Source organism: Podarcis filfolensis (genome assembly GCF_964270895.1).
Source record: "Podarcis filfolensis genome assembly, chromosome: 9".
NCBI classification, from domain to species: domain Eukaryota; kingdom Metazoa; phylum Chordata; class Lepidosauria; order Squamata; family Lacertidae; genus Podarcis; species Podarcis filfolensis.
Genome location: NC_139610.1, coordinates 54,311,395 through 54,336,801, shown reverse-complemented (window position 1 = coordinate 54,336,801; position 25,407 = coordinate 54,311,395). Strand labels below are relative to the sequence as shown.

At 44.7% G+C, this 25,407-nt stretch overlaps 1 protein-coding gene and 1 long non-coding RNA gene across 2 annotated transcripts; both read left to right on the top strand.

The window, feature by feature from the left end:
- The first annotated feature begins 1,461 nt into the window (after positions 1-1,461).
- Positions 1,462-21,965, top strand: HADH (hydroxyacyl-CoA dehydrogenase). The gene is made up of 8 exons (XM_083571796.1): positions 1,462-1,720; positions 6,301-6,429; positions 8,477-8,634; positions 12,589-12,715; positions 14,400-14,489; positions 15,812-15,884; positions 20,039-20,155; positions 21,510-21,965. Exons 1-8 carry the CDS (start codon positions 1,601-1,603, stop codon positions 21,626-21,628), a joined length of 933 nt encoding a protein of 310 aa, XP_083427922.1. The 5' UTR covers positions 1,462-1,600; the 3' UTR covers positions 21,629-21,965.
- A 589-nt stretch (positions 21,966-22,554) lies between these two features.
- On the top strand, positions 22,555-24,296 carry LOC310742549. The gene is made up of 2 exons (XR_014538540.1): positions 22,555-22,993; positions 23,217-24,296. It is a non-coding gene; the product is annotated as an uncharacterized lncRNA (long non-coding RNA).
- The last annotated feature ends 1,111 nt before the right edge of the window (positions 24,297-25,407 follow it).

The window sequence follows — 25,407 nt, the reverse complement described above, 5'->3', positions numbered from 1 at the left end:
ACACTCTCATCCATAAGAAACTTAACCCTTCTGTAGAAGTGCTGAGCATGTGACAATATACTAACAGCCAAGAGGTTTGGATTTCTGCAGCTAGTACTGATTATGGTACTGCCAGAATGTGGCAGCTAGACTGGTGACTTGGAGTGGCCGCCAAGACCGTATAACACCCATCCTGAAAGACCTACATTGGCTCCCAGTACGTTTCTGAGCACAATTCAAAGTGTTGCTGCTGACCTTTAAAGCCCTAAACAGCCTTGGCCCAGTATACCTGAAGGAGCGTCTCCACCCCCATCATTCAGCCTGGACACTGAGGTCCAGGTCTGAGGGCCTTCTGGCGGTTCCCTCACTGTGAGAAGTGAGGTTACAGGGAACCAGGCAGAGGGCCTTCTCAGTAGTGGCACCCGCCCTGTGGAACATCCTCCCATCAGATGTCAAGGAAATAGGCAACTATCTGAGTTTTAGAAGACATCTGAAGGCAGCCCTGTTTAGGGAAATTTTTTAATGTTTGAAGTTTTATTCTGTTTTTAATGTTCTGTTGAAAGCCGCCCAGAATGTCTGGGGAAACCCAGCCAAATGGGTGGGGTAGAAATAATGAATTATTATTATTATTATTATATTATGGTGGCCCTTTTAGATGGCAAACAGTCATTATTTGCTTTCACTTTTTAAAAGTAAACAATAGTTTTGTGGCTCCAGATGTCATTGTGGCAGAAGCTAGAGCCCATTTTATCTTTTACTTAATGGCACAGCAAGTTCTAAAGTTTGCAGCAATAGACTGACCTCACAGATTCCATTTCTGGTTAGCAAATGCGTCTGACTTAACAAGCACAACCCTATGGCCATTTACTCAAAAGCAAGGACCATTGTGTTCCATGGGGTTTTCTCCCTAGAACGTTTTAGCACTGCAGCCGAATCCCTTTTATATATAATGGCAGTAACAAACTGACTCCTGCAGCTGCTAAGGCAGTTGTGAAAAGTTTTAATGCCTAAGCATGGACCCCTAACAGAGCGGCATTCCTTAATCACCTACAGCAGGCATGGCCAAACTTGGCCCTCCAGCTGTTTTGGGACTACAACTCCCATCATCCTTAGCTAACAGGACAGGGATGGTGGGAGTTGTAGTCCCAAAACATCTGGACGGCCAGGTTTGCCTATGCCTGACCTACAGCCTTCACTGCACGGACAGGTGCAAACAACAAATCCCAAGATTCCTGGCGGGTGGTGGGTGGGGAGCCAGTTGCTTTAAATGCAGGCTTCAGACGTGACCTTTGCCACGAGTTTTCCCGGGGGAGTATTTTGAGCGTGCATTCTTTTCTTTTGCCGGAAAACAACGTCTGAATAGCAGCCCGGAGCTGGATAGGGTCGGATATTCCAGGGGGAAACGAGCTGGCCACCTACATTTCCACATAGGGCCTAAAGCAAGCAAAGCAATGCAGAAGAGAGCGGCAGAAGTGGCGGAGGCGGGGACGCCTTTAAGGCCCGAGCTCCCGCCCTCTTCCCCATTCTCCTCCTCCTCCGCCTGGGCTGCAGAGGCTCCTGCTCGGCGCGCGGCTCCGCGGCGCCCACCCCCTCGACCCTTCCTGCTCCTCCCCGGTTCGCCATGGCCTTCGCCACCCGCCCGTTCGTGCGCTTCTCGTCCGCCACCGCCGCCGCCAAGAAACTGGTGGTGAAGCATGTGGCGGTGATCGGCGGCGGCCTCATGGGCGCCGGGATCGCCCAGGTGAGCTGCGCGGGGGGCGGAAGGGGCGCTGCGCGGGCGGCGGCTGCTGCTGCAAAGGGGCGGCGGCTGCATCGGTACTTCAGTACTTGCCAAGAAAGCATTTTCTGTTTTTTTTATTCTTAAAAATTTAATCCCTCCTTGCATTGCACCGAGGAATTTTGGGTGTCCCGAAGCCTCACAAACTCCCAACAATCTTGTTCCTCTGTGCTGACGAAGGAGCCTCTTGCCAGGAAAACCCCTTTCGAGTTTAATTTCTTAATGCCTCTTTATAAGTGGAGGATATTGGTAGGTTATGCAAATATTATTGTAAGGGTTTCTCAGAACACCTGGGAAGCTTGGTCTCTCAACGTGGTAAACGTGCCCCGCCCCTTTGCCCCTGACACGTGTGTGTACGGTACACACGTGTGTGTGTGTGTTGCAGGTGTTACTAACTCAGAGGCTTCCCGCCCACTTGAGTGCATGGCTAGGCTTGTTGTTCAGGTTCTCGTGCCTCGGCTGCATGGCTTTTTGAAGACCAGAAACAAAATTGCGCTTGGTTGTTTTGGCTGGGAAGATGCACATTTCATATCAGATAGGCAGCTAAATGCATGTGGCCTGAGTGGAATGTGGTTGAGTAAATGTCATGGTAAGTGTTCAAGGTCTTAGGGAGGAGGAGAGAGCATCAAATTTCAAATTATTATTACATATTTACCCCAGGGGGTGGGAGAGAGAAATTAGAATTTTCTGCCCCTGCAGAAAAATGCATTAACCATCCAGATATGTGGGATATTTACCTCAGGAGGACTAATAAAGAGTAGTGCAACTTAATCCCCTTCCTATGTTTTGTCATAGGGTTGCTTAATTTTTTTTGCAGCTGTGAGGGCCCTTTGCAAGAAGACTCGGTTGCCTGGAGTTGAGGGTTCCCACTTCAAAATTAACACTAGCAGCAAAGGAGCTCCCAAACCACCCTGTCTATGCCAAGGGAAAAACCAGTATTGTGTTCAGTAGTCTGGGATTGTGCAAATAGTAGACCATAAAACACAATATACAAAAGCACTGTAACCTGAGTTCCCTCTGTGTGAGGCTGTCAGCAGTGATAAGGGAGAGGGTTTTTTGGGGTGTGGTGATAGGATTGTGGACCTTCCCTCCAGTCCCATGTGATTTTTATAGCTCTCCTCGTAATCTGCCTTTCTGGATCTGTTAAGAGCTGATGCCTGTCTCTCTTAGGTTGTGGGTGTTGCTCAACAATATTATCCTGCAGAGGAGTAGACAATACTGCTGTTGCAAGCTACATGTCACATTGGGTTTCACAGAGATTCTTTAATTGTGGTTTTCCTGTTGAATTGTAAACCGCCTTTTGGAAAGGCAGAGGGAAAACGTTACAAATGTTTGCTCTTCTGCTTGTTCTTTCCAGAGACTCAGAGTGGTTAACGGCAGTGCTGTTTTTCTAGAAAAAAGGTGCCAGAACTCACCATGAACACCTCCCTCGTTTAATAATAATAATAATAATATTTATACCCCGCCCATCTGGCTGGGTTTCCCCAGCCACTCTGGGCGGCTCCCAACCGAATATTAAAAACACAATACAGCATTAAACATTAAAAACTTCCCTAAACAGGACTGCCTTCAGATATCTTTTAAAATTAAGATAGTTGCTCATTGCCTTGACGTCTGATGGGAGGGTGTTCCACAGGGTGGGCACCACTACCAAGAAGGCCCTCTGTCTGGTTCCCTGTAACCTCACTTCTCACAGTCAGGGAACTGCCAGAAGGCCCTCGCACTGAACAATGGGGCCTACCTGAGAGATGCTGGAAGTGAGTTCAGGCTGGAAAAAAGCCCCTGGTAATAAAAACAGACTAAAGCACAAAAGTGGGAACACCAAAAAATGTTTCCCACACACCCCTCCAACAGTACACCTCTGTCTTGTGGGGAAATTGAGTGAATTTTCAAATAAAAAATGATTTGAGCGTTGCACAATCCCTCTGTTTTGTTTTTTTAAAAATAATAATTGGTCTGATCCATTCCTGTAATGCCCTTGTGTGTTTTTCTCTACAAGATGTGTTGAAGTGAAAGGAATATAGCAATTAACTCTATAACCAGACTGTTACTATACTGTTTAAGTTTCTATTTTAACATATCCAAGAAGCACTGCAGATTGGTTTTATAGTATCATTTCTGTGTTCTTTACTTAAATGTCTTTTTCATTCTTTGCTTATAAAAACATTAAAAACCCAACACCTGTAATTACTTCTAGCCTGCTTCCCAATTTTGCACAGTCTTAAATAAGATTCATCTTCCTGTCCACTTGGCTTCTATGCATGCAGTGATAGGGGTGCCATCTTGTTCTTTGTCTCAGGCAGCAAAATGTATTGTGCTGGCCTTGTTCCCAAAACTGCTTACTATCTTGCCCATTTTGTAGATTCTTTTATGTAGGAGAATGCAAGTCTTCAAGTTACTCAAGGTCTGCAAGTGAAATGACCATTTTTGCTATATTGTATACACTAAAAAGCTGGTGCAGTGAAAGGCAACCGTATATTTATATACACCCTATAACAGGGGTCTGCAACCCGTGGCTCCGGAGCCGCATGTGGCTCTTTTACACCTTTGCCGCGGCTCCAGGGCGGATACTAGCGAGGGGAGGAGGCGCATTGTGCGCCCCGACACTCCCCACTGTGGCGGGTGCTGTACTGGCTGTGACGTCGCATGGGGGCAGTGCGTGCGTTAGTCACGCACCGTCCCGACGTCACCTTCCCGCCCGCTGTCAGATCGCGGCTCCGGAGATATATTTGTTTTAAATGTCGCAATGGTTTTGCGGCTCCCAGTTTTTTTTCCTTCGGAAACGGGTCCAAGTGGCTCTTTTTGTCTTAAAGGTTGCAGACCCCTGCCCTATAAGGAAGGGTATTTTGCTGAGATCTAAAAATGCACTACCCAGCTTCTTGCAGAAACCTTTATCCCAAATATTTTTTTAAAAAAATATATGTTAAATTTCCAAGCACATCTCGTAGTGCAGAGAAGAGATTTTCTTCTAGAACTAGGTCTTGCCATGTCAGAGAATGTCTGTTTTTTTGGGGGGGGGGGAATGATTGCTGTTACAAAGTAACTTTTCTAAAGCAGGAAATGAGTTCTGTTACCATGTTTGGTCTCTGTGGGTGCGACAGGTGAAGGTTCATCTTGAACACCCTTGTCTCTTTTTGCTGAGTGCCTTTTGCTCCAGTAAGGAATGTGAGGGTTGGCTGAGGCACATTTTCCATTTGCAGTGATACTGCCTGCCCTTTGGTACCTAAGGAAATGTTTGGTCTTCCCTCACAATTCATCAGTTTCACCCCTCCCCCCTTTTTTGTCCCCCCCCCCAGAAGGTAGAGAGCTGTAACTACCTCACCCCACCTTTTAAGACTGCTTGCTTTAATTCTTGTTCCCAATTGGGATCACTGCCACTTTGGGCACATAGCGATGACAGATGTTCGAACTTCTTCAGAGCTCCTAGATTTTCTTATGGCCTGAAGGGAGGAGATCTCTAGGTGCACAGATGCATATGTTTTTGTTACTAAGCCCAACACTTCTCAAATTGAATTGTTCTTTAGGGGCACGTTTGGGCACAACCAGTTTCAGTTGCTAGTCTGAAGACTGTTGCAAAAGTTTGCTGCCGAGTTTGGGCACTAAAACTGGATAAGGTTGAGCTGAAGATGATTCAAAACACTCAAACAAAACACACATGGCGTTTTCTTTTCTGATCATTCTCTTTATGTACCCAGATGATGAACTGGAGGAAAGCCTTTTGCTTTTTTTTGCTTTTATAATTTTGCAGTTTTCATCATGGGTATATTTTGTTTGCAAGGATGTAACACTGGGAAGGTTGGGTAATCTGTCTGATAAGGAGATAGGGTCAGAGATCTGAGCTCCATATAGAAGGTAGCTCTTTATCCTTGTTGGCAGCTGCTGAACAATGCTGGGTTCTTTCTGTAGATGTTTAGCTGCACTTCTTGGCACTGAAGGGCCATAGCTCAGTTGTAGAGCCTCTGTTTTGCATGCAGAAGGTTTCCAGTTCAATCCCAGGCATGTCCGAGTAGCATCGCAAATGGCCCCTGTCTGAAACCCTGAAGAGATGCTGCCAGTCAGTGTAGACCAGGCATGGCCAAACTTGGCCCTCCAGCTGTTTTGGGACTATAATTACCATCATCTCTGACCATTGGTCCTGTTAGCTAGGGATGATGGGAGTTGTAGTCCCAAAACAGTTGGAGGGCCAAGTTTGCCCATGGTGTAGACAGTACTGAAGCAGCTGGAGTGATGGTCTGATTTGCTATAAGTCAGGTTCCTGTGTTGCTGATCCAAAGCAGTATAGTGGTTAAGAGTGTTGGGCTAGGACTGGAGTTCTGTGAAGCTCACTGAGTGATCCGGGCCAGCTACAATCTCAGCCACAAATCCACCTCACAGATTTGTTGTGAAGATAAAATGTGAGGACAGAACCATACCTTGAATTCTGGTTGTTAGCCAGAATATAAATGTACTAAATAAATAAATATTAGTAATGGGTGTGCACCTCTTTTCTTCCATGGGTTGCTTTCCTTTTTCATCATTATTTTTCTCCCCTATTTTTCCTGTAGATTGCTGCAGCCACTGGCCACACTGTTATATTAGTGGACCAGTCAGATGAAATACTGAATAAATCCAAGAAAGGAATCGAGGATAGTTTGAAAAAGCTGACAAAGAAAAAGTTTGCAGACAAACCTGAGGTGGGATCTTTATTATTTATAAATATTGGAAATAATGGTTGCATGTGACAAATCTACCTTGTTTGATTGTTTGTAATGCCTAGATAGAAAATTGTTAGATTAGCATAATATTTTAAATAGATTCCTTTCAAGAGCTGGGGTGAATTCCACACTTATAACAACTCTGCTCTTTCTCCTGCCTCCAACCTCAGTCAACAAGCAAAAGCAAACTTCCATACGTAGGCTGATTTTCTGCACGTTACCCTTGGGGAATTGTAAGAAGGTGAGCTTGCATTCAGTACCTAGGGCTGCCAACAGTCTACAACCCTTCTAACCACTTGCTTGTGTGGACTTGCACATATACACGTCTTAGCAAATTGGGGAACTGAATCTTGCCCTTCCCATCCTTACATATTGCCCCTAGTGATATGAAGATGACATTATTCATGTGCAGGGGAAAACTTAAACATGTTGCAGAGTTCCCAAAAAGAGACCAGAGGCAATAGTACTTCATCCAGCAGAGCTTTACTTGTGCTGAAGGCAAATGAGTGTAATGGTCACAAATCCAGATACATTGAGGATTGGCACAGTCCATAAAAATATCCATTTGCAGCACTTACAAAAACTTACAAACTTGTAACAAGGGTAAAACTTAACATTGTAGCTTACAGAAACAAAACACCACACCAGAAGGAAGAGAAAGAGAAAGTAAAACCCAGGCTCCTTCTGGCCTATTTTTATAGTCAGCATGACCTTAATTGGAAGAGATAAGAAAACCAGTTCAAACCAGCTTCCCAGAAGGTATAACCCAAACAACTCATGACCCTTCTGCCTGCTTCTCTCTCACAGAGAAGCTTCTAGTAGTTTATAGAATCGTCTTGTATTAATCAGAATAGGAACGATCTCTACACATCAGATCAATACTTTCTGCACTAAGAAATGCAAACTGACAGATAGTGGGAAGGCAATGTACTCCCTTTCTCATGGCCAGACCATTATTTGGTTAAGTTTGGACTGACAGTGGCAGTTCCCCGCTGTAAGGATGGTGAGCCCATCTGGATGGCCCACCCTCAGAGACTGATGGAGCCGGATATGTTCCTGGATGTTCTGGGCAATTTTTCAGTTGAGAAAGCTGGTGATCCTGTCAAAGCCCTGGTCTCTCTCGATATGAAATGATGAGATGCAATGGGCGGTTGACATTATCGCTCTTGAGTGTCCCCTCCGGCTTTGTGCAGCCCAAGCTGCTCCAGGCTATGAAAAGCCGGACAAGAACCTGGAGCGCAAGTGGTGCAAGTCTCGCTGGAAAACCGGCTGAACACTGGTAAATAACACATAATCATGCATACCATGTGGCAGTATGGACTGAGGAAAAAGTCTCATTTTGCAGCTTGCATTGCGTCCCCAAGTAGGCAGCCATCAGAATTATTTCTCTTCCATTGTCAAGTCAGTTATTGAGGCCATTTGCTTTTCTCTTGAGTTAACTTACTGTATTTACTCAAATCTAATGCTCACCATTTTTGGCCACCATTTTTCACAAATTACATTGCGAAAATTAAGGGCACGTTAGACTCAAGTAAATATGGTACTTTGCTAGTGGCTCCCTGTTTGTGGACTGTTCTCCCCAGGGAGGTTCTGCTGGCGCCTTCATTATACACCTTTAGATGTCATGCAAAAATGTTCCTTTTTAACTAGGTTAAACTTGGTTGATTGACATTTGCTGCCCTTTTAAAATGTGTTTGGAAGGGGGGGGGGGAATTATTGGGTTGTCTTTGTTTTTATTATGTATTTTCTGTTTATGTTGTGAACCGCCCTTAGATCTACAGATACAGGGCAGTATACAAATTTAATAATAGTAATGATAATAGTCTATATGGTGTGTTAGGAGCAGCGGTGTGCTAGGAGACTGGGGGATTGCAGCATTCATGCACAGCTAGCAAGAGCTCTTAATTTTAATGTGCAGCACTATATTTGTTTTATTTGTTGAAACACATTTTTACCGTTGAAATTGTAATCCTTCCTATGAAGGCAAATGAAATGCTCCGTGAACAGATTTTTGTTTTTTTCTCAGGCTGGTGCTGAGTTCATTGAGAAGACCTTAAAGAACCTGACCACGAGCACAGATCCAGTCTCTGTAGTCCACAGCACTGACCTCGTAGTGGAAGCCATTGTGGAAAACTTGGCAGTAAAAAACGAGCTCTTCAAGACATTGGATAAGTTTGCACCGGAGTATGTTCATAAAATGTTACAAAACTAATGCAGAATGTCCTTGTTATCTACTAGTTTTCACGAAAATATGGGCCTGTACAGAGGAGGGGAGGCAAACTGAAATCTTCTATCTAGCCACCCTTTCCCACTGATTGGTGTTTAGCTGGATATTTAGACTTTTCAGATGCTTCCAGATGGGGACTTGAATTTGCAGACAGATTATTGGGATATCACAAAATCGGTTGTTGGTTCCAGGGTTTCTCTCCCCACTTACTGAAAGCAGATTAAATGGGAGAGGGGACTGTGAGCTGGTATGTGAAACCTACGATCGTTAAGCAGACGGTGATTATTTCAAAATTGATTGGTGAGCTGTTACCTCCTCCCAAAAACTTGGGCAAAGAGGTGCCTCTTCAATTAAAAGTGAAAAAGAAAATAAACATTGCAGCTATTTCACCAGCAGTGCAAACTGAGATGCTTCAAAAGAAAGTATTCAGTATGAAGATTTAAGTTCTACAGGAAGTTTGGAAGCTCATCGTAATTCCGTATATATTATTCGGTGGTAGCTAATCATTTGAAGATCCCTGTTCCTCTTTTTTTGCTCACGGGGAGAGGCTGAGAACTGAGTGAAGATACTAACTTCTGAAGCGAACAGAGGTGGAGCAGTTCTCCGCTTTTGAGCAAAGATTAAAAAGATATCCCCGTGCCAAAGAGCCACCTCCAACCAATTATTTATGTAAAGTCCCGCCCAGGCCTCCAGCTGCTCATGCCAAAGAAATTTAATCTTTGCTACCACTGTAGTTTCTGAAGAATCCTACCCTTAAGTGAGCAGCGTTACATCTTTTTCTAGACAGATAAAATAATCAGCTAAGGAGGCTGAAGGGGGAAAAATTAATATAGGCCTATTCTAAAGTGGTATCTTTATCAGAATTATTTGGTTATTACTGAATGTATGCGGGAAGTCTGCTGACTCCTATTCTTCTTCCATAGTAGATAGTAGCCTGTTAGGTTTTACATTTATTATTTACTAAAACATTCTGCGCCACCTCTCGCATCAAGTCTCAAGGTGGTGTACAGTAGCATTTTTTAAAACAACAACATTTCAGTGAGATAAAGATAACAGCTGACAATCCAGGGTAGAATTAAGGTCTTGCTGAAATTAATTGCCCACAAATGCCTGGGAACATAAATATGCATTTAATAGGCTTTGAAACACCATCAGTGTTGGCGCTTGCATCAGCTTTGATGGCAATCCCTAGACAGGGTACCACTGCACCCTGTATTGCAGAGTTGAAAACGGGCCACAAGGGTCATCTAGTCCAACCCCCTGCAATGCAAGAATCTTAGCTAAAGCATCCATGACAGATGGCCACCCAACCTTTGCTTTAAAACCTCCAAGGAAGGAGAGTCCACAACCTGCTGCTAAGCAAGTCTCCAAGGACTGGAGCACAACCTGGAGGCTGTTGGTTTCTGTTTGTGCCACTGTGCAGTGCTTGGAGTCACAAGACTCTGTTTGCATTCCAGACATTCCAGGCTGTTGGAAGTCTCACAGAAGACAGGAGACAGATGTGATGTTACTGGTTTCCTGTTCCTTTGTTTTCCAGTTGCTCTCTGCTTTCACAGAGAGAGCATGTATATTTCTTTTCTGTCTGCGTAGTTAGAAATAAAACGCTCTGCAATGTAGCTTAAACTATCTCGGCTCCTTCCCTGCGTGCTGGATACTCTGTGTAATGGGGGAACGTGCGTGGAGCCTCATCAAAGGTTTAGGTCGTTAATCACATCGGAGGACTCGACCGGAAGAGTCGCTCGGTCGAACGGAAGTGCGACAGGGGCCTTAGACCGAGTAGGGTAAGGTGTTCCTTTGACTAACCAAGTCCCAGGTGTAGAGCTTTATAGGGGAGAACCAAAGCATCAAACTTGACCCGGTAACCTCTTGGGATGTAATGTATACATAGCAGGACGCCCCAGCGAATAGCTTAGCTGCTGCATTTTGCAATACAGTCATACCTCATGTTACGTTTGCTTCATGTTACTTTTTTCAGGTTGTGTCCCGCGGCGACCTGGAAGTACCGGAAAGGGTTATTTCCGGGTTTCGCCACTCTCGCATGCGCAGAAGCTCTAAATCGCTCTTCGTGCATGTGCACAAGTGCCAAATCGCACTGCACACCTGTGCAGATACGGCACTTCAGATTGCGGGCTTTTCATGTTGCGAACGGGCCTCTGGAACAGATCCCATTCGCAACCAGAGGTACCACTGTACAGGTGACTCCCCACTTATGCAGAAGTTTCATTCTGCCCCCCCCCCCCCGCCGTGTGCATAAGCGAAATGCGTGTAAGTGGATTGCCCATTGCAATACCTGCAGCTTTCTGCCCAACAGCTGTTGAGCTGAGTAGTGTGGCAGCAGCCAGAGCTCCCACACGCCATTTTGGACCCCTTGGAGTCGTCGTCCTCCTGGACTTCTGGCTCATGGACATCCTCTTTGGCTCAGGCCATGGGGACTTTCCAGCTCTCTCCCGCCATTTCAGGTTAGAATTGAATTACTAACATATTTCCCTGCAGTTACATGCAAGTGAGGAGTCGCCTGTATAGTTTCAGCCTCCAGACCAGCCTTTAGGGAAACCTCACAGTTGCATTACGGTAGTCCAGTCTTGAGGTTATCGGTGCATGAATTGCAGTGGCAAAAGTACCTATGTCCAGGAAAAGTTGCAGCTGGCCTACCAGCCATAACTGAAAAAAGGCATTCCTACTGACTGGAACAAGGAGCATCACACATAATCAGTTCAGAAGGGTACTAGATTAATCAGGTGGCAAACTTTAAACTGCAGCTAATATTATTATTAATTGCACCACACAGTTGAGTAAATCTTGCATTAAACCTGTTAATAATTCACTGGAATTGATTGGGCTTTACCACTTCTAGAAGCCTTTTTTTTTTTTTTGTACATTTGGACCACACTCCTGTCTTCCTGTTAACAGACTGACTCTTTCTGAGACTTATAAAATTAGTTCACCACAGAAAATGAGTTCACTAGCTTACTTGTGAGCAAGTATTGTGTTGGTCCCTCTCTCAGGATGGCTTCTGAACCATACTATTTTAATTTTTATTCCCATTATATAGCCCACAAGGTGGCGCTGCAAATATGGGAATAGATTTTATTAAGCGTATTGGAGTGGTGCTGGAATTTTAAAGGCTGCACTTTAAAAGAGTGTGCCATGTAGACGCTTATTCAGAACTAAAAGCTTGTTGGAGGGACATCTGGCTATGACTTCTGTGTCACTGAGTCTTTACTTGAGATTGAGAAAGACACAGCATTTTGAAGACTATGAAATAAAATGTAAGATGTAACTTTTTAACACTGCAGCTAGTAAGGTTTTGTTGTTTCTGGGTACATGGGACATTTTAATTTCAAGCAGTAAATTTCCAGGGTTCTGTCTCTTTACTTCTGTAAAGTGTTGGGCCAGGACCTGAGAGACCAGCTTTCAAGGTCCCACTCATCCATGAAGCTCACTGTGTGGTGTTGGGCCAGTCACTGCTTCTCAGCCTAACCTACCTCACAGGATTATTGTGGAAATTAAATGAGGAGAGAGAGAGAGAGAACCATGTATGCCACCTTGAACTCCTTGTAGGAAAAATGTGTGGTATGAATAAAAATAAATAATAGCCTGTAGAGTCCTGAAGAAGAGTTTGGATTTGGATTTGATATCCCGCTTTATCACTACCCTAAGGTGTCTCAAAGCGGCTAACATTCTCCTTTCCCTTCCTCCCCCACAACAAACACTCTGTGAGGTGAGTGGGGCTGAGAGACTTCAGAGAAGTGTGACTGGCCCAAGGTCACCCAGCAGCTGCATGTGGAGGAGCGGAGACGCAAACCTGGTTCACCGGATTACGAATCTACCGCTCTTAACCACTACACCACACTGGCTCTCTGAAAGCAGACAGCTGCAAGTGATGCCAAATGCATGTTGTTTCTCCACAGGCATACCATATTTGCCAGCAACACTTCATCATTGCCCATCACAGAGATAGCCAATGCTACCACGAGGCAGGATCGCTTTGGTGGCCTACATTTCTTTAATCCGGTGCCTTTGATGAAACTTGTGGAGGTAAAAGTGTTTCGAAAACGTTCTAAAATGTTGCAGCATGGTCGGAGTGTCTTGCTACCTGTGTGTTGCAGAGGTTCTCCATGTTTGTTTGTTTGTTTGTTTGTTTGTTTCACCTTCTGTCTCCGCGTTTGATCAGTCATGAACCCAGGGGAGGTTTTTGCACCACAGATAAAGGTAAAGGTAAAGGAACTCCTGACCATTAGGTCCAGTCGTGACCGACTCTGGGGTTGCGGCGCTCATCTCGCTTTACTGGCCAAGGGAGCCGACGTACAGCTTCCGGGTCATGTGGCCAGCATGACTAAGCCGCTTCTGGCGAACCAGAGCAGCACACGAAAACGCCGTTTACCTTCCCGCCAGAGCGGTACCTATTTATCTACTTGCACTTTGACATGCTTTCAAACTGCTAGGTTGGCAGGAGCAGGGACTGAGCAATGGGAGCTCACCCCGTCGCGGGGATTCAAACTGCTGACCTTCTGATCAGCAAGTCCTAGGCTCTGTGGTTTAACCCACAGCGGCACCCACGTCCCAGCACCACAGATAGAATCATGTTAATCTACAGTAGAAACCAGGATGTGATTTAAACATCAGACTTTTTAAAACAATTTTTTTAAAAAAATTGAGCAGAAAGAACAGCATATTGATTAACAGCTAGCACATTATGTCGGCACCCTTGGAAGGCCTGGGGGAGAAGGTGTATCTGGCACCCACAAGTGAGTGGGTTCCATGCTAGGCATACCCCGCCAAGTGAGGCTTTCCCATAGCGACACTTGTTGTTCTGCTCTGGTCATTTCTAGTGCTATTTTGATAGCACAGGTGTTTAGAGGATAAAAGCTGCTCAATTAAGGTGGTGCTGAATATTCAGGTGGAGCTCTGTTATTCCCTCTAATGGTGAGAGTCGAGAGAACCGGAGCCACAACAGGGCTGCTGAGAAACAGGTGAACTTACTTACGGCTGATCGTCCCTGAAAGAACAAGGAAAGCTCTTCAAAATGACTATGCCGGGATAGGAAGCTCCTCATGAACATAGCCATATAGACAGACCAGTGAGATCTTACATGTGAACAGAATGCAGCTTTTTATCCAGAAAAGTTACAGATTTATTTATTTTTTAAATCACTGCATGTAGACTCTTTCTCATGAGTAGCTGACACAGATATAGATTACTTGTACCTAGGGAAAGCATAGTATGTGTACACCAAACCTCCACATTACCCCCACCCCTGAGATCCACGGATTGTGAACCACCCTGAGCTCTACAGATAAAGGATGGTATACAAATAATAAATAACAATAATAATGTTCAACAAGTGGATAGTCTGCATACACAATAGAGCTGTAGAAATCATAAAGTGTATGCTCTTTCACGCAAACGCTTCTATTACTATTGCTATTTATTAAATTAGTATGCTGTCCTTCACCTGTTGATCTCAGGGCAATTCACAACATAAAAGTACATTATAAAAACCACAGAAGACATAATAAAAATAAGAACAGCAACAGACCAATAATCGCCCCCCCCCTTCTGCATGTGTAGAGACAGCGTGTACCTGTGTTCAGTGTAATGTGTGAGCAAGTATTGTGTTGGTCCCTCTCTCAGGATGGCTTCTTTTATGAAAGTTAAACTTGTTGTTGACGTAAAGAGAAACCCACCCCAGCCCACCCACCTTTGATGGTTTTGTTCTTAGGTTATCAAGACGCCAATGACCAGCCAAAAGACTTTCGAGTCCCTCATGGATTTCAGCAAAGCATTGGGGAAGAATCCGGTCTCTTGTAAGGCAAGTATATTTTATATTGTGGGAGGGGGGAGGTCCAGGTAAGTTCAGAGTGCTTCAGGCTTGGCTGCATTGGGGATTTTTTCTGCTCTGCTCATGAAGTCATCCTTTATATTTTTTATTTTTTAAAAAAATCACGGACAACAGGTTGCCAAAAATGATTTTTTTAATAAGACTCAGTGTTCTGCCAGCCCCCTCTGCCTGACTTCTTACCAATCCGAGGGGTGGCTCTGGCTGTCAGCTGCCTCCTCCTTAATTTCATTGCTTCCTTTGTAGAACTCGGAACAGGGAAGAGGATGGGGAGAAAACTAGAATTAGTTGGCTCTGCTTGCCCTTGGATGTGGTTCCACAGAGTGTTGGTCTCACTGCCTTCTTCCAGTCGCAGAGGCCACCCACCACCATTACTGACTAGATTTATTACAAATGATAGTCATATCTGAAAGGCCAGCCCAAGCCACATAGAAGAGATTTGGGGAAGGACGGGAAGAGAATAGTAGAAACAACAAATATTGTAGAATAGATTCATGATTCTCATGAGACAATCTAGTGTTCTGTAATGACTAAGACTAAGCTAAATTAAGTCATTGATTTAAATCTGCCAGTATGTGGTCTTAGACAAGTGCTTCTCAGCTTCAGCCACCATCACCAGCCGCCGCCAGATCTACATAATATAATTTATTGACAGTTCGTTTTGGTTCTTCGCATTCTTGCTGTTTGGTTTCTGCTTTAATTTAATTGCATTTTACAGTGGTACCTCGGGTTAAGTACTTAATTCGTTCTGGACGTCCGTTCTTAACCTGAAGCTGTTCTTAACCTGAAGCACCACTTTAGCTAATGGGGCCTCCTGCTGCCGCCACACCACCGGAGTACGATTTCTGTTCTTACCCTGAAGCAAAGTACTTAACCTGAAGCACTATTTCTGGGTTAGCGGAGTCTGTAACCTGAAGCGTATGTAACCCGAGGTACCACTGTAATTATCGGTTATTGTTGTTGTTGTTATTATTATTATTATTATTATTATTGTTTTTCTGTAATCTGCTTTGAAGTGGAGGAGAAGGAGAAACAACACACAAACATTGGTTAATAATACTAGTCTAACTTGCACAGTTACAAACTAATGCACGTGAAGCACTTTGAACATTGGAATGCGTTCTGTAAATGCTAACATAGTATTTTTGGCATAACAAGGAATGCATCACTTGTCCATTGTATTCTGTAGCTGATTCTCCTTCCTCTTGCTTTCAACCTCGTAGGCACGTTTTGAAATAACTTAACGTTATAGAACTTGATAGGGTCCACTTTAATCCCTGTCTTTCTGTTGACAGGACACTCCTGGGTTTATTGTCAACAGGCTTCTTGTGCCTTACCTGATGGAAGCAGTTCGGCTCTTTGAGAGGGGTAAAGACAAGCAGAGTTCTGCTTTGTGGGATATGAACGGCTTATTTGTGTTGTGCTGTGGAACGTTGTTCTCGAGCAATCATTTTCTCTGGCATTTCATACCGTGTCAGAAATCAGAATGAAAAATAAATTCTTGGAACTATTCCTGTTAATGTGGGGAAATTACCTCTGTGAAGTACGTAGGTACTTGTGTGAAAATGGTTGTTTTTTTGTTCAGTTAGACAAAACCCTTTTGGCATATGCACACAAATTGAGAGTCCACACCAGATCCGTTCTGACATGTGTTTCCTCATTCACCCTGTCACTCTGCTTTTCTTTCATTGTAAGTGCAGCATTGCTCTTATATTCCCCGTGTGCCCAGTTTGTTCATTATCTAGCAGTGTTGACAATACAACATGGACTAGAGAGCTGGTGTCATTTTGCATACTCTGGTGGCACTTGGTTAGTACAGTCTGCATGGCCACATTCCAGTCTTTTTGATAGATTACAATGTGTTTCTTATCTGCCATTACAACTCTTACTCATTTGTTAAAGACACCCCCGCCCCATACCCAAAATTAGCTTATTGAGCTTTGGGACAGAGGATATCTCTGGAACTGGACCTATTAACTACCATTTCAATTAAACTGGGAGGTGCCAAATTGCAGTTGGAGGCATTGTAATGAACAATGTTCTTCTTAAGCTTTTTCATTTTAACTCTATGTACAAAATTGGAGCCAAAAAGAATCTAGATACATGAACTGAAAACTGAGTATTAAAAAAAATACATCAGGCATAATGTATAATGAGTTTTGTTCTTCTTGCCCAGGCTGGGTATACTCTGGGCTAAAATATCCAAATTGTACATTCGGTTCTGTAAATACCTATGCCAGGTACAGGTGGCCTGCTGCAGCAGTGGGAAATCTTGCTCAGAGATTTTTTGTTTGCAAGCATGGTGCTCACACTTTCAAACCCATCTTTATGCCATCAATATTAGCCTCGCATCTGGCGTTGCTTGGGAATTTTAAGAAACCAGCAAAATTAAGTGCAGTTTTACACCAGTGCATAAAATCAGTGCAATTTTAAAAGATCCAGTCCGCCATCTTGATTCAAAATGGTGTTCATTTGCAGACAAAAAGCCTGCCTGATCCTTCATCTCAGGAACCATCGCACAAAATTTGGTTAAGATACCTTAAGTGGTTTCCTAATGCTGCACCAGGGACAAACAATTTCCCAAAAAGACATAGTTGATGCCGTTAGAGATAGGAAATTTGCTTTAAAAAGACTGGTCTTTGGGAGATTGGCTCCTATGATCTACCCATACTTCTCTCTTTGCCAGTCTTTCTTACATTCCTGGGCCAGCACAACTGTTTTTGAGCAATGAAAATGTCTTGGGGCATTGTGATCCATTTCTCTTCTCTGTGTACCATTTTACTGCTACAGTGTCTTGTAGGGTAGATGGGGTTGATGAAAGCAGTTTGATGGGAGTAGGAATAATGAGCCGAGGGCAAATTAACTGCTAGCACGAAGTGCTGGACAGTTCCTGCCCTGGTACTGTGTTGATGGAAATAAGGAATTATTATTTTTGTCTTTCATACCTGAGAGCCTGCCTTGAAATGAGCCTTGTCGTCTTCAAAGGAAACACGCTTGTTGTGTGAAAAGCTAAAGAGAAAGTTACTCTGTTGTAACTGTTCAGATTAAGCCCCCTTTCATGGTTGTCTGCTATTAAGAATGTTATTTCAAACATTTTATTTGGAAAGCAGCCTTCCCTTGCAGATGAAAGACCTCCATTATCAGGATCTCCGCAAATATATTTTAAATATTAAAAGCTCCCTTTGTAGTTCATAAAAGTGTCTTCAGCTTGTGAAACAAAATTAACTATACTTCTTGCTTATCCATCAACAAATACTGCTAATTACTCCTCAAAGGCAGTATAAGAACAAATTAGAGTGATTTTTTCAAAAAGCAAGGGAGTGGCATTATGGAAACAACTTTTGTTTTATCTGAAAGCTCACCATATAAAGTGCTTCAGTTAAATGTTGCATTCCTGCATGCATAAAATATATATCCATTTTAAATTTACATGGGTGAGAAACGGGATGTGGCTTTGTCTGATTAAATGTATTCTTTAATTTAAGTCTTCGCCCCCTCCCTTCGGCTAAGTAGCATCCTGATTTTTGTTTTTGATGTGGCTTTTAAAAAATTTAAGACTTGGGATTTTAAGAACTTGTTGGAAAATGTATTAAAACTAATGTGGTAAAAAAAAAGAAAAAGGTTGGCATCTCATTGCAACCCGATGTTTTGCTTTAATTGTGCCAGACTTGAGAGAGGTTTTATTCATTCCAGCAGGAGAGGTAAAGGCCAGTGTAATTCTATGTATTAAATTGTAGTTTATGGCTTGGTCCTTGGCCTTTTGCTCACACCCTCCTAAAAAAAAATCAAAGTAAGATGGAAGTTCTGGCATACGATTTTTCAGACTTTCCATTTTCAGGGAGTGCTTTCTACTTTAACACAGCTTTCTGAAGAATCGCCTAAGCCCCTGTCATGGAATCTCTTTACACTGCACAGGATTCTGTATGCTGGGCACTGAGCCTGCATTTTTGCATCAGCCGCAATGCATGTGCCTACTGCCATGCAGACCCTGCTATTGTGCCCACTCACCTCCATTTGTAGGTAAATGGGAGGAGTGAGTCAAGCTGAAGCCACTGACCCCTGTTAAAAGCAGGACATCAGGTGGTCCCCATCCCAAACCACTGGGAAGCCACACCTTTAGTGATAATCTATTACCGTATTTTTCGCATGATTGGACGCACCGGACCATAGGACGCACCTAGTTTTCAGGGGGGGAAATCAAGGAAAAAATATGATCCCCCCCCCCCCCCGCAGCTCTGGGAGCAGTGGACAGGCTGCACGCAGCCTGTGCGCTACTCCAAGACCTTCTCCCTGCTTTTGCGGGAGGTGGCGGAATTCCCCCACCTCCCGCAAAAGCCCACAGGAGCCCCGCGTGACTCCTGCGGGCTTTTCGACCAGGAGGGAGAAGGGACTGAAACGGCCAGTCAGTCCCTTCTCCCTCCTTGGGGAAAAGCCCCCAAGAGCCGCTCGCTCTTTAAAGGCTGCGCGGCTCCTGCGGGCTTTCTTGCAAGGTGGGGGAATTCCCCCACCTCCTAGAAAAGCCAGCAAAGCCGCGCAGCCCATTTAAAGAGTGCACAGCTTTTGCCTGCTTTTGCGGGAGGTGGGGGAATTCCCCCATCTCCCGCAAAAGCCCGCAAGAGGGAGAAGGGACTGACTCGGCCAGTCAGTCCCTTCTCCCTCCTTGGGGAAAAACCCCCAAGAGCTGCGCGCTCTTTAAAGGCTGCGCGGCTCTTGCAGGCTTTTCTGCGAGGTGGGGGAATTCCCCCACCTCCTAGAAAAGCCAGCAGAAGCCACGGAGCCCCTTTAAAGAGCGCGCGGCTTTTGCCTGCTTTTGCGGGAGGTGGGGGAATTCCCCCATCTCCCGCAAAAGCCCACAGGAGGGTTGGAGAGTAGCGGGAAGGCGTCGCGCGCCTTCCTGCTGCCCCCCAATCTCTGGGGCAGGCGATGGGGCAAGCACTGCTTTCCCCACCGGCAGCCTCGAAGCCGGGTTGGAGAGTAGCGGGAAGGCGTCGCGCGCCTTCCTGCTGCCCCCCATCCTCTGGGGCTGGCGATGGGGGAAGCGCTGCTTTCCCCACCGCCAGCCTCGAAGCCGGGTTGGAGAGTAGCGGGAAGGCGTTGCGCGCCTTCCTGCTGCCCCCCATCCTCTGGGGCGGGCGATGGGGGAAGCGCTGCTTTCCCCACCGCCAGCCTCAAAGAGCAGACTCTCCTGGCTTCAGCGGAAGCAACGCGAAGCCTCCGGAGCGCAGGCTTCTGAGGCTTCGCGTTGCTATCACTGAAGCCAGGGAGCCTGCATTCGCTCCATAGGACGCACACACATTTCCCCTTCATTTTTGGAGGGGAAAAAGTGCGTCCTATAGAGCGAAAAATACGGTAACTGGTATACAGACGTTGTGCAGTTTCTGCAGCAAAGCCTTCTTAAAAGCTCCTTCTTTATTGAGTACGGAGCCCAAATGCCTTAGTGAGTTGAAACCAAGTTTTAGGCCTTGAAAGAAGGGAGAACAGATGCTGACCTTTGTTAACCCACCTGTCAACTGTGTCCTTAGGAGATGCAGCAAAGGAAGATATTGACGTTGCCATGAAGCTCGGGGCAGGCTATCCCATGGGCCCGTTCGAACTCCTGGACTACGTTGGTCTGGATACTAGTAAATATATTATAGATGGTATGTACATTTTTCCTGACGAGCTTGATGATAGATACCATATTTTTTGCTCCATAAGATGCACCTGAGGATAAGACGCACCTAGTTTTTAGAGGGGGAATGCAAGGGGGGAAAAATATTTAAAGGGAGCGCTGAGCAGAACCTGTATGCATCCCAGGCTCTGTTCAGCTCTCCCTTTCACGAGGAGCGCATGTGGGGCGCTTGCAGGTTTTTCCCCGAGGAGGGAGAAGGGCAGCACGTCAGTGACAGGCTGCCTTTTCCCCTCCTCGGGGACAAGCCCCCAAGAGCCGCACACACGCTCCACGCTGCTCTTTAAAGGGAGCGCGGCTCTTGGGGGCTTTTCTGGGAGGTGGGGGAAGGGACAGAGCTGTGCGCTCTGTCCCTTCCCCCACCTCCCGCAAAAGCCAGGGATAACCCCGCAAAGCCTGTGCAAAGCCAGGGCTCCCTGTGCCCTGCGGAGGCTTCGTGCGGCTAAGCCAGAAGCTAGAACAACTAGATGGAGCGCTGCACAGTGCCCCCTCTAGCTGTTCTGGCTTCTGGGATAGCTGTGCAGCCTGCATTCACTCCATAAGACACACACACATTTCCCCTTACTTTTTAGGAGGGAAAAGGTGCGTCTTATAGAGCGAAAAATGCAGTATCTATTTTACATGCATCTTTCCTTATCGAAAGAGAAACCCAGAGTGGCTCACAAGTTAAAATAGATATGGTGTGTCCCCTGCCCCCCTGTTCTTGCAAACTGCTAACGGGGCTTTGTGAAACTTCAATTGTGTTGAATTCTGTTGCTGTTCTCACATGGGGGGAAAGTGACTGTTCCTGAGAATCACAGAAGAGGGTTCCTTATTGTCTGTCTCAGTCTTGCTTCTGGTAAGAGTGAGCTTGACTAAACTACTGTTTATGGTAGGTCCCCCCCCCCACTGTGAGGGATCTTTGTCAACAGTTCCCTTGGAGGTGCTAAAGATGACAATCGCATCAGCACAATCTCTATGTTAGGGAGAGTTTTAGTGGTCCTGGGGCTTTGTGTGTGTGTGTGCACTCCTAGAGCAGGCTCAGGGAACCTGTGGTTCTATGGATTTTGGACTATAGTTCTCATCGCTATTGGAATCTGCATAACATCACCTGAGTCACTAAGACCTGTGCTTAGTCTTGAATAAAGTGGAAGAGGTTGCTGGATTTTCAGAATTTAGTCCTGGAATTCTCCTCCAGTCCTTTTTGAGCAGGTGAAGTGTGCAGTTTCCCTCTCCATTCTCAACTACCCCAGGTGAGTTAGTTGGGAATGAAGGCCTTGAAAATAATGAGCATCTGATCAAATTGAGACTTTACGTAACTGCTCCTTTTCCCCCTCTCTCACCAGGGTGGCATTTGTTAGAGCCAGACAACCCTCTCTTTGCTCCAAGCCCGCTGCTGGATAAACTCGTAGAGGAGAAGAAGCTGGGGAAGAAGACTGGAGAAGGATTTTACAAATACAAATGAACTTGGCCATGTTTTTCCAGAGTTAAGGATAACCTCTTTGTGCCATTTGGATGTACTTGGAATGCTGCTTAATCAGGGCTTTTAAAAAGAAGTAGTCAACACTACTATATAATCAAAATGCACAATGTGTCTTGAGGCAATTGTTTTCCCGGGTTAATGATTTTCTCGATCTATGATTCTGAGAGCTTTACATTCTCAAAGTGCCTTTCTTTTCATAAGCTCCCTGTCTCTAAGGCCAAATAAATGGGGTCTGAGTTAATAAGACTTGTAACAAGCATCCTGTTTAAGAGGCGGACACTTGAATGTGAATAAAATACTCCCCAGATCATCTTGATAAGCAGCACACTGCTTTTAATTTATCTTTTTCCTTCTTGGCCAGTAGGTGGCATTATGACAGCATTGTTCTGAATGCAAGTGGAAACACAGTTTTTGCATGTAAACCAGTAACAGTTTATAAAAGGCAAGCTTGCACCTACTGGTGCAAATGAGTGATACCTACACCATTATCTCCTTTATTCTGTTGTCTCTGTATAGATTTTCAGCTTTAAACCTGGACGCGTGTCCTTGCCTTACTTAATAAATAGAGATGAAGGAGACTTAGAACAGCAGCCGAGAGTTCCTAAGCTACCTAATAATTTTAAGGGGGAGGGAGGCTCCCTTGCTAAGGAAACTGAGGTATGATCTTTCCAGCCTTCGTTTTTCTTCATTTAAAAGCCACCCATCTAAGTGTGGCTACAACTGCAACTAAAGCTTCTAAATTCACGGCATAGGTTTCCACCTCTGCTTTAGAGTCTCAGGTAGGAAAAATACTAGAGCCTTGCAGAAATTATAATAATAATAATAATAATAATAATAATAATAATAATAATAATAATAATATCTTTATTGTCATTGCCCCCTCTCAGGGACAACGAAATTACTTATGCATGAAGTTTGAGACGACTGCTTTTGGCTATGTGAGGAGGGCGGTAGCTAAGAACTGGATAGAAAGCCATGACAGCAAGTATAGCTGTTTGGGATTTACTACTTTTCCCATATACCTGGCTAAAATTACATTAAGAGTCTGGGAAGGATGCAAAGCCAACAGGAGTGAAAGTGCTTTGCACGAGTGATAAACGGATATTTTTGTTCAGGTTAAACTATATAGAGTTTAAATTCTCCATATAGATGCAATCCCCACGAAAGAGAACCTCATATTGCCTAATCCCTTCCCTGTATTATTATTATTATTATTAAGTACTACAACTACTATTTTAATAGGTTGTCCTCCATTCACCCTAAGGTCCCAAGGTAGATTACAACATTTAAAATACAATGTTAAAAACAGCTTAAACAATTGATGTTTGCAAAAATAGGGTGGCAGGTGTCTAAGAGTTGCGTCTTCTGCATTTGCCGAAAGCTGTTTTTCACGACTAAGGGGCTGCCACAGTGGATGTCCTCTCCCAGCCCATCACCTCCCTGAGATTCTGAGGGTGGTGTAACTACCAAGAGGGACCTCTCTGCTGAACTTTGACACCCGAGGGGGTCTGTAGAGACCTCCCCTGCCTTACCCTTCCCTTTTCTTTTGGAGAATACTAGGCTGGCAAAGGAAAGGAAGAAAATTAGTGTTTGGATCTGCATTATTTTATGGCCATAGATAGGAAGGAACTGGAGCGAACAGAAATGCAGGAAAATAAGTGGGAGTCAGAGGCTTGTTAGAAAGTTGTACTGTGACAAGTGTTTCTGTCAGCAGCATAGCTGTAAACTAGGCATAGGCAAACTCGGCCCTCCAGATGTTTTGGAACTACAACTCCCATCATCCCTAGCTAACAGGACCAGTGGACAGGGATGATGGGAGTTGTAGTCCTAAAAAACATCTGGAGGGTCAAGTTTGCCTATGCCTGCTGTAAACCAAGATGATAAATGGATACCCGTCAGAGCCCTAAATTGTCAAGATTTAATTGTGAATTAAACATTCACTCAAGTGAATATATAGTTCACTGTGAAGCTTGCATGTCTCCCCCTGCCACCACCTCCTATCAAAAAAGACTATTGGTACTATCACTGATCATCTGAGTTGGGCACCTGACTGATGGTGCAATGTTTCTCTCCTACCGCTATTGGTGCAGAATGAAATGTGGTGTTTGCTGTTCATAGTTATCCTCTCCCTACAACATTTAGGAAAAGCCGTGGCTTCCTGCCAGCAACAGCCAGTCATGTGGAACAGAGGTAAGGGAGTGGTTTAACAGTTAATCCCGCTTCCCTGGGAGCTCTGGGAATTGTAGCTCTGTGAGGGGAATAGGGGGATTTCCTAACCACTCTCAGCACCCTTAATGAACTACAGCTCCCAGAATACTTTGGCAGAAGACACGGCTATTTAAAGTCATAGTGCTTTTATATATATGGTGTGAATGTGGCCTCAATATTATCTATATAACTCTGGCCACGGCTCTTGAGGGTTTCAGATAGGGGACATTCCCAGAAGATGCTGGGGATTCCACTTCTCTCAAGGGCCTAAAGCACTCTTAAAACAATAGAAAAGTCATGCTAAAACTAGTGAATCATTACATTTTATGTGTAAAGAACTGAACTTTGGGTGGAAAAGTGCAAGTATTCAGCCTGAATTTTGGACACCGTTCAAGGGTGGTCTTGCAGGTTACCCTTGAAGTGCTAATTGAAAAATTGAGTCTGCCTGTGCATCGGAGTGCCATTTTTGTCCTCATATGTTGTACCAAGTTTCTGTAAAACATGTGCTTTACAAGCGTAATTGAATGCGCACAGCAGATCCTCAAGGGCTGTGAAGTTGGTGCATAGGAAAAGTGGCTGCTATCTCTCAAAACACTGTTCAAAGCCAACAGCCTTTCTGTTCCAGAACTCAAGACCCTTAACTTGCTCAGCTGTCTGCGATATCAGCAACATATCGAACAAGGAGGCCTAAGCTAAGACAGTAGAAACTTCTCAAGTGAGGCAGTCACAGCAGCAGATTGCAGTACTATGTCAGACTTCAGAAGATGAAGCAGCACAAAACGGTAGGATACACATAAGTACTTAAAGGGGGGAAAGGGGAATGCTTAAGATAAGAGCAGCTGTTTTCAGGCCTTGTCAAGGCATCCTTTGCCAGCTGTTCCAATTTGTGGTATAAACATCAAAATGAACGTGCAGACTCTGCTGCACATTGTTCAAATTTTGGAGACACATAAAAGCTGCAATGAGGTCAGAGGCTGAGAAGTGGCAGTGAAAAGTTCTACAGGCTTACAAGAGTTGCTCTCAGACCAGTGCCGGATCCTGTGTGGCAGTGAACAAGGTTCAGGTGGCAGAAGGCAAGGCGGCTGATGACCTTGCATGAGTTGGGGTGCTTGGAAACAGGCTGTGCGTGCCATGGCAGCAGCAATACTAAGCACATCTTCCCCCAAGAAACACTTGAGACATACCCTGAAAGTCAAATTCCAGCCCACCACTAGAAGGCAGCTTGTAGGGGGATGGGGCTGGGGAAAAAACAGAGGCCACCACAGACTGCTCAAACAAGGCAGTGCCTTGTGCAGCCTGCTTTAGAACCCAGCTTAATTTTTAGAATTATTGCACATTTCGTAATGTATTTGAATCTGTTTAACTGTCTTTATATTGAATGAACTTTACTTCCCAGGGACACATGCACAAAATGAACCATTTCTAATGTATTCTGCTAGGTTAGATGACCTGCAAAGCAGTGTGCCTTTTCCTTCTGTTCTCCTGCCATAAGTCTTGGGAGAACAAAAGGCCTATTGATAATGCTCTGTGTTATGCAAAAGCAGCATAGCTGT

Bases quoted from the DNA above. Each gene is read 5' to 3' on its own strand.
- HADH (XM_083571796.1), top strand. From the start codon at position 1,601: ATGGCCTTCGCCACCCGCCCGTTCGTGCGCTTCTCGTCCGCCACCGCC. The intron at 1,721-6,300 runs GTGAGCTGCGCG...TTTTTCCTGTAG, and splicing joins TGGGCGCCGGGATCGCCCAG to ATTGCTGCAGCCACTGGCCA. The intron at 6,430-8,476 runs GTGGGATCTTTA...TTTTTTTCTCAG, and splicing joins AGTTTGCAGACAAACCTGAG to GCTGGTGCTGAGTTCATTGA.